General features: G+C 46.1%; 1 protein-coding gene across 1 annotated transcript in view; it reads right to left on the bottom strand.

Moving 5' to 3' along the window:
- The window catches only part of LOC125286157 (inositol 1,4,5-triphosphate receptor associated 2-like), a 21,733-nt gene that overhangs the window by 795 nt on the left and 10,938 nt on the right, over nucleotides 1-10,000 (bottom strand). The window contains exons 7-12 of the mRNA XM_048230922.1: nucleotides 9,457-9,534; nucleotides 9,103-9,159; nucleotides 8,794-8,853; nucleotides 7,871-7,926; nucleotides 6,737-6,830; nucleotides 4,400-4,519 (exon numbers count right to left, since the gene is read on the bottom strand). Coding sequence (XP_048086879.1) covers nucleotides 4,400-4,519; nucleotides 6,737-6,830; nucleotides 7,871-7,926; nucleotides 8,794-8,853; nucleotides 9,103-9,159; nucleotides 9,457-9,534 — 465 coding nt within the window. The remainder of the gene's footprint in view (nucleotides 1-4,399; nucleotides 4,520-6,736; nucleotides 6,831-7,870; nucleotides 7,927-8,793; nucleotides 8,854-9,102; nucleotides 9,160-9,456; nucleotides 9,535-10,000) is intronic.

Raw genomic sequence — 10,000 nt, 5'->3', positions numbered from 1 at the left:
GTGTGTGTGTGTGGTGTGTGCAGCGTATAAAAGTAAGATCGAAGAGAAATTCTCCCAAGGCAACTTCCAGGAGACCTTGCAGTAGTGTTCCGCGGGTTAAAGTTTTTTAACATCCGCACCCACCCGACCCGTCAGGAGAGTCGACCCGCACCCATCCGACCCTCAAAAATATGCGCTGATTAACAACCCGAACCCGACCGACAAAAAAAAACAATGTGCATAGCCTAGGCTATCCTTTGTAGTTATTATTGAGGTAGAGACAATGCTTTCTTATTAAAGCGATGGTTCGGAGTAATTTCACCCTAGGGTCCTTTGCACCATGACCCCGAGCCAAACACCCTCCCAGAACCTGCTGTCCTTGGTCCAACCCTGGTCGAGTGGCGGCGAGGCTAATGACTTTCTGCAGGCTTATGGAACCAACTTTTATCTCGTAAATTACCCCACTAATAATGCCCTGAATGGTACCAAACTTATACAGTATGTTCTTTACTCATAAAACGAGGCATTGAAAAGTTTGTAAGTACACCAGGAGTTTATTTAAACTAGATGTACCGCAGAGCGGTACAAAATATGACCGCCGCCCAGTCCAGCAAGTCAGCTAAGAAGGCATATATGATTCTAACTGTCTCACTGAATTGCATTATCCACACTCAATTCTCACTGGTATCTGCTAGACAACAAATTGCCAAAACATGGATTAGTTCATAGATTTCACATGTAATATACATTTTATACAACCCCACCCCCATCTTGCCTGTTCATAATTCTGAAATTGTTGAATTGTGTCCATGTGTGCGTGTACATGTTTATGTTTATGTGTGTGTGTGTGTGTTTGTGTGTGTGCGTGCATGTGCTTGTGTGTTTGCCTGTGTATGTGCCTGTGCATGCATGCATACATATGTCTACTGTGTGAGTATGTGTCATACGTATGATTACTGTGAATGTATGTGTGTGCGTGTGTATCTGTTTATGCACATGTGTGCATATGGAATGGAGTTAACATGACCCTGGAGGCAAACATACACAAACAAATTGTCATCCTAGGCCTTATGGTTCTCAAGATATTCACAGAAAACTGGTTCTGTTGGTGGGGTTACAGTCACTAAATGTACGCTTTCAAATGAATTTGTTTGTATGGCCCCATGAAGCCCCATGAACGAGTCCACAAAACTTGGCATTGGTGTCATAATGATCCTTTTTCAATTTTTTTGACCATGTCAGCCAGAATATTGGCGATTAAAACACCTAATTTTGGCTTTTAATTTTTAACTAGGTGGCTATACATGAAATAAGTGTTAATGGGATGGGTTGACATGGCCCCTTAAGACCAACATACCAAAAAAAGGTGGTCCTCCCTAGGCCCTCACGATTCTCAGAGATATTCACAAAAACTGTGTCCGACCACCTACAGGCCAGTTGGTGTATAGTAACATAAATTAATTTGTTGTATGGCTCCCCATGAGCGAATTCCACAAAACTTGTGCATTCAGAGGGGTGTCATAATGATCCTACACTTCAATTTTGTGCAGTTTTGATCATGTTAGGTCCCTGAATACCTTAAGATACCTTAAGATCAACATACAAAAAGGTGGTCCTCTAAACCCTACGGTTCTCGAGATATTCACAGAAAACTGTGTCTGCCCTACCCTCCTTCGGGGGTCCAGTCAGCGGGGGCTACAGATCAAAGCGATGGTTCCATGCTATCCATGTGGGGGTACATGCCCATCAAGTTTAAAGTATACCCTGGTCTTTCAGTGTCGGGGAATCCTTGGCCCAGGAAAATTGGCCATCGCGAAAAAAAATAAACAAAAATCTGACTAAACCTATATAGCCTATACAGCTGCGTGGGATCATATAACACTTGCCTGCCCGGGATGTTACTATCTGCTACTATACGCTCGTTGGCGTTACTTCCGTGATTTGGGAAAAGCCCGTAAAAGTCCTGGCAAAGCATGCATAAGGATGTAGATCCAGGAATGCACTAATATTTTTGTTAAGTAGTACCAGTTTGCATATTAGTTAACACTAAGTTGTAAACACTTGGAAAAAATATTAAAAACTGGATATACCAAAAGCGTTGATGTAATGCGCTTCCTGCCAGGACTTTTACGGGCTTTTAAAATACTGAATGTCGCACATTATGTTAGTTTGGGATGTTTGAAGAGGACACAGATCAAAGCTCCTGGTCAGATCACATCTGCGGTTACACACTGAAATACTGTGCTGAGCAACTTGAGGAGTTTTCCAGCAGATATTCCAGAGGTCTCTATCTACTGCCATTGTCCCACAGCCATGGAAACACTCCACAATCATTCCCATTCCCAAGAAGAGCAGCCTTAAAGTCCTGAATGACCTAAGACCCATATCCCTCACCTCCCTTGTTATAAAGGCCTTTGAGAGGATTGTGAAAGCTCACATTATCAGTGCCACAGCTTCAAGGATGGATCCTCTTCAGTTTGCATATCGTGCTAAAAGAGGGGTGGATGATGCCAAACTCTACATATCGTGCTAAAAGAGGTGTGGATGATGCCAAACTCTACATATTGAATGGCATCCATGAACATCTAGAACAGTGGTTCTCAACCTTTTTTCAGTGATGTACCCCCTGTGAAATATGTTGAACACCATTCAACCTTACGTGTGTAAGGTCAGGATTTTGGATACCTAAATATCTCACTTTGACAAAAGCCTTTGTAATCGACAGCACCCTCATTTAGTGAACTAGAAAGTCTGTGGTTTCAGGTTTGGCCTCTGGTCTTGCCACCCTGCTGAGGGCCTAACTCAGGCCTGGCCTGTCGTGGACCACAGGAAAATACCTGAACTCGGCAAGCATAACGCAACACTCAGACCATAATAAGTTCTATCTCGTTCCTAAGCAACACAAATGGTTTGCCTAAACTGACAATTGAATCCGCTTGTGTTGCGCTTTGAAAGTTGAACCAAGTTCAGCACTTAGCTTGTTCAACATTCGCGCTACGCCAGCACTGCCACTGTTCCACTGCAGAACCATAGAGAACAATAGCAAACCAATAGCAAACCATGTGATCCCCGCCTAAGTATATTTGGAGAAATTATAATCTGCTCGTATTTGATATCATTTTTATGGTCTACATGTGAGAGATACAGTATTGTCAGTTGTAGAACAGTAAAGTGAGTTGTCTTTGGATATAAGATGTCCTAATGATTCGGGGGTTTCCAGATGAATAACATCTATATGGTAATCATGTTGAGTTGTCTTTGGATATAAGATGTCCTAATGATTCAGGGTTTTCTAGATGAATGGCATCTATATGTTAGTTATGTTTAGTTGTTGTTGGATATAAGGTGAGATTCCTCTCACTCTTGGTTCCTCTTTTCTTTCCTTTGGCTCTCTTTGACCGGCTGGGCTCTGGCCTGCCTACTCACTTTTTCTGGAGGAGGCCTTGCTCTTGTTCTCCCTGGCCTCCTCTCTCTCTCTCTCTCTCTCTCTCTCTCTCTATCCCCCTCTCTCTCCCTCTCTCTCTCTCTCTCTCTCTCTCTCTCTCTCTCTCTCTCTCTCTTTCCCCTTTTGGGTTTGGTCTTTATTTTACTTTATGTTTGATGACTTGTTGTTGACATTCTAACTTGTTAACTTTATGTTCAAGTTTATTGTTTGGTTAAGCTTATGTTGTTCATTTGTTACAGTATGTTTACCTACCTGAGTTTTACTTTACATTCAACTTAACTCTCTAAGCGCAAAATTGCGACAAACAGCAACACTGATTAAAACAGACAACAGATCTAAGTACGGTGTCAAATCTCATTTGCACTCTCTACCACTAGATAGCAGACATCCAGAGCTTCGATTCAAGCTCGATCTCACTCCTCAAAGTGCAGAGGAAGTAGAACCGGAGAATACATGAATCTGTTTGTATTGACGTGTGTATGTGTGTGTGTGTGTGTATACCGTCTCAGTGCAGTGTGTGTGCGTGTGTGTGTGTGTACTGTCTCAGTGCAGTGTGTGTATGTGTGTGTGTGTGTGTATACCGTCTCAGTGCAGTGTGTGTGTGTGTGTGTGTGTACTGTCTCAGTGCAGTATGTGTGTGTGTGTGTGTGTGTGTGTCTATACCGTCTCAGTGCAGTGTGTGTGTGTGTGTGTGTGTGTGTGTGTGTGTGTGTGTGTGTGTGTGTGTGTGTGTGTGTGTGTGTGTGTGTACCGTCTCAGTGCAGTGTCTGTGTGTGTGTGTGTGTGTGTGTGTGTGTGTGTGTGTGTGTGTACCGTCTCAGTGCAGTGTGTGTGTGTGTGTGTACCGTCTCAGTGCAGTGTGTGTGTGTGTGTGTGTGTGTGTGTGTGTGTGTGTGTGTGTGTGTGTGTACCGTCTCAGTGCAGTGTGTGTGTGTGTGTGTGTGTGTGTGTGTTTGTGTGTGTGTGTGTGTGTACCGTCTCAGTGCAGTGTGAGAGGTCGTGGGCTTTGATCCTGTTGATGATGCTCTTCAGGGTGGGATGCAGATCTGAGGCTCCGCCTGCTTGAGCCACCCCTTCCTCCACACCCCCACCTTGCTGCAACCAACACACACTTGATCAGACACACACACACACACACACACACACATTGATTACACACACACACACACACACACACACATGATTACGCACACACACACACACATACACACACTTGATTAGACACACACACAACACACACACACACACACACATACACACACACACTTGATTACGCACACACACACAGACATACACAAACACTTGATTACACACACACACACACACACTTGATTAGACACACACACACACACACACACACACTTGATTAGACACACACACACACACACACTTGATTACGCACACACACACAGACATACACACACTTGATTAGACACACACACACACACACGCACACACTTGATTACGCACACACACACAGACATAAACACACACTTGATTACACACACACACACACACACACACTTGATTAGACACACACACACACACACACTTGATTAGACACACACACACCACACACACACACACACACACACACACACACACACCTGATCAGACACACACACACACACACACACACACACACACACACACACACACACACACACACACACACACACACACACAGACACACACTTGATCATCATTTATTTCAAAAGGTGAAACTTTCTATATTCATTACACATAAAGTGAAATATTCCTTTTTTGTCTTGATCTTGGTTATTCTTATCTTGATGATTACAGTTCACAGCTCATGGAAATAAAAAATCCAGTATCTCAAAATATTAGAATAAATAATTTATGATACAGACATTTTGACCTGAGAAGAGCTCTAATCAGCTAATTAAAGGTTGTATCAGCGATAGCGGGGATACGTCACTTCTGTTGACGTTCAAACAAAACAGAGAGCTAGCTCGCTACTCCCTCCCCCTCCCTCCCGTGCAATTAAAACTCTCCTAAACGCGCATCTCATCTGTTATTGGTTGAAACACTTCATTTTGGCTTTGAGTGGTTGCCAACCCTTGTTGGTAGCAATTGTTTTTGTGTACAGATCTCGGGCCTAGGCTGCCACAGAGGCAGCGTTTTTGGCCGGCCTGCTTATGGGCAGGCAGCTAGCCAATCGTTAGGAAAGATGAGATGAATGTGATCATTTATGTTTGGGCCTTTTTGGGGCCTGAAATCGCTGATACAACCTTTAAGTCCAAACTCCAGCAATGGTTTACTGAGCCTTTAATCTCTCAGTCTGGGGAGGGCCATGGACCTACAATATCTTAATCTTTTGAGATGTGCCTGCACATACAACCAGATACACACACACACACACACACACACACACACTTGATCAGAAACACACACACAGACACACACACACACACACACACACACACTTGATGAGAAACACACACACAGACACACACACACACACACTTGATCAGAAACACACACACACACACACACACACACACACACACACACACTTGATCAGAAACAAACACACAGACACACACACACACACACACACTTGAGCAGAAACACACACACACACTCATATTGGCATACATAGTCACACACACACACAAACAAACACACAGAAGAAATACAGAGACACACAAACACACATACAGATACACACACACACACACACACACACACACACACACACACACTTGATCAGAAACACACACACACAGACACACCTGATCAGAAAAATCACACATACACACACACACACACACACACACACACACACACTTGATCAGAAACACACACACACACAGACACACCTGATCAGAAAAATCACACACACACACACACACACACACACACACACACACACACACACACACACACACTTGATCAGAAACACACACACACACACAGACACACCTGATCAGAAAAATCACACATACACACACACACACACACACACACACACATACACACACACACACACACACACACACACACTTGATCAGAAACACACACACACACACACACAATTGATCAGAAACACACACACACACACCTCATCAGAAAAAACACACACACACACTTGATCAGAAACACACACACACACACACACACACACACAACACACAAAACACACACACACACACACAAACTCATATTGGCATACATAGTCACACACACACACAAACAAACACACAGAAGAAATACAGAGACACACAAACACACATACAGATACACACACACACACACACACACACACACACACAGGTTAAGAGAGGTTACCGTCTGCAGACTGTGGAGTTCTTGCCGTAGGGAGTGATGGTTAGAACTGGCCCCGCCCCTCCTCAGTGGACCATACAGAGATTGGCTCTCCAACCTGCCAATCAAAATAGACTCTTAGACTGGACTGATGACATGAGCCACTAAGGTCAAAGGGAGAGCACTGTGATTGGCCAGTGGTGGGATGGTGCACTGGGATTGGCCAGTGGTGGGGTGGTGCACTGGGATTGGCCAGTGGTGGGGTGGTGCACTGGGATTGGCCAGTGGTGGGATGGTGCACTGGGATTGGTCAGTGGTGGGGTGGAGCACTGTGATTGGTCAGTGGTGGGATGGTGCACTGTGATTGGTCAGTGGTGGTTAAAGGGAGAGCACTGGGATTGGCCAATGGTGGGATGGTGCACTGGGATTGGCCAGTGGTGGGGTGGTGCACTGGGATTGGCCAGTGGTGGGGTGGTGCACTGGGATTGGCCAGTGGTGGGATGGTGCACTGGGATTGGCCAGTGGTGGGATGGTGCACTGGGATTGGTCAGTGGTGGGGTGGTGCACTGGGATTGGTCAGTGGTGGGATGGTGCACTGTGATTGGCCAGTGGTGGGATGGTGCACTGGGATTGGTAAGTGGTGACTGTGATTGGCCAGTGGTGGGATGGTGCACTGTGATTGGTCAGTGGTGGGGTGGTGCACTGGGATTGGTCAGTGGTGGGATGGTGCATGGTGCACTGTGATTGGCCAGTGGTGGGGTGGTGCACTGGGATTGGCTAGTGGTGGGGTGGTGCACTGTGATTGGCCAGTGGTGGGATGGTGCACTGTGATTGGCCAGTGGTGGGATGGTGCACTGGGATTGGTAAGTGGTGACTGTGATTGGCCAGTGGTGGGATGGTGCACTGTGATTGGTCAGTGGTGGGGTGGTGCACTGGGATTGGTCAGTGGTGGGATGGTGCACTGGGATTGGCTAGTGGTGGGATGGAGCACTGTGATTAGCTAGTGGTGGGATGGAGCACTGTGATTGGCTAATGGTGGGATGGAGCACTGTGATTGGCTAGTGGTGGGATGGAGCACTGTGATTGGCTAGTGATGGGATGGTGCACTGTGATTGGCTAGTGGTGTTGCACTGTGATTGGCTAGTGGTGGTTAACTACCTGTGCAGTGTTTTACGGGACTGTTCCTGCAACCTCAGCAACTCAGCCTGTAGACCCTGCAGTGATCACACACACACACACACACACACACACACACACACACACACACACACACACACACACACACACACACACACACACACACACACTAACACACACAGACAAGCGTGCACACACACACAAGCGTGCACACACACAGTTGGAGTAGGAGACACATGTGAGGGTGAGAGCAGCCTCATTTCATCAGTCAGGAGCCGTTCTCATCAAATGACGCATATAGTATATATAGCATATGACTGTCATGGAGTCAGCACACACACCTGCACCCATGAGCACGCGCCCATGTACACACACTTGTAGTCATGACATGAGCACACACACACGCCCATGTACACACACATACACACACGTACGCACACACACACACTTGCACCCATGAGCATGCGCCCATGTACACACACTTGTAGTCATGACATGAGCACACACATACGCCCATGTACACACACATACACACACATACGCACACACACACACTTGCACCCATGAGCACACGCCCATGTACACACACACACACACACACACACACACACACACACACACACACACACACACACACACTTGCACCCATGAGCACATGCCCATGTACACACACATACACATTTGTACTCATGAGCACACACACACACCCATGTACACACACATACACACACACATACACACACACACACACACACACACTTGCACCCATGAGCACACAGCCATGTACACACACCACACACATACACACACACACACCCACACACACACACACACACACACACACACACACACACTTGCACCCATGAGCACACGCCCATGTACACACACACACACACACACACACACATACACACACACACATAGTGGATGAGAGGCCATGTTACCTCTATGTTTCTGTGGCTTTGCAGCTGCAGGTTCTTCAGATGTTCTAGCAGAACCGTTTTCTTCAGTCCGAAGAACACAAACGCCATCAGACCAACTCTCTTCAGCTTCACCACGACACATTGGGTGTGTGTATGCTTAGGTGTGTGTGTGTGTGTGTGTGTTTGTGTGTGTGTGTGTGTGTGTGTGTGTGTGTGTGTGTGTGTGATGGATGCTATGTGTGTGTGCTAGTGTCTGTGTTAGGGTATTTGATGTGTCTGTGTGTGTTTTTACATACATGTGTGTGTGCCCTTGCATGTGTGTGTCCTCACCTTGGAGGCTTCGCTGTCTTTTATAGCCACCAGGAGGTGACATTCCTCAAGCTCGGCCTGAAGTGAAGACACAAGAACACAGGTCAGTCACTGGTCACTCAAAGGGGAGAATGATGTCTTTGTGAGTGATGTGAGCATAAATTGCAGTAAAGTCTTACTACTGTAAGTGCTGTAAAGTGCTGTAAAGTGCTGTAAAAGCTGTGTAGTGCTGTGTACAGAGAGCAGTAAAGTGCTGTAAAGTGCTGTAAAAGCTGTGTAGTGCATTGTAGAGAGTGCAGTAAAGTGCAGTAAAGTGCTGTAAAAGCTGTGTAATGCTGTGTAGAGAGTGCAGTAAAGTGCTGTAAAAGCTCTCACCTTGATGCGGGTGTTGGCCTTCCTCAGTTTGTTGAGCTGCTCCTCAGACAGACTCCTCTCCAAACCCCACCTCTCACTCTGACAACACCAAACCACACCCTTTACAGTTTTTTCTGAATGCTTAAACACAACTTTGATTCTTATAGCACAATTTCTAAAACTATTAATACTTATAGCACTGAGTTTGCAAAACTAAAAGCACAAACACTGCTTTGCACTCAGTTTGCAATTTTGTAACACACACTTTGCACAACTGTAGGCACAATGGCTATTATTTACACTATTTTGCCAACTCTCTGGCACACTTTCTCATGTGAAAACTGTTTTAGATAATTAGTTAGGGGGGCAGCCGTGGCCTACTGGTTAGCACTTCGGCCCTGTAACCGGAGGGTTGCCGGTTCCCGAACCCCGACCAGTGGGCCTCGGCTGAAGTGCCCTTGAGCAAGGCACCTAACCCCTCACTGCTCCCCGAGCGCCGCTGTTGATGCAGGCAGCTCACTGCGCCGGGATTAGTGTGTGCTTCACCTCACTGTGTGCTGAGTGT

The sequence above is a fragment of the Alosa alosa genome, chromosome 21 (assembly GCF_017589495.1).
Source record: "Alosa alosa isolate M-15738 ecotype Scorff River chromosome 21, AALO_Geno_1.1, whole genome shotgun sequence".
Lineage (NCBI taxonomy): Eukaryota > Metazoa > Chordata > Actinopteri > Clupeiformes > Clupeidae > Alosa > Alosa alosa.
This window is presented reverse-complemented; position numbering and strand designations above follow the sequence as displayed.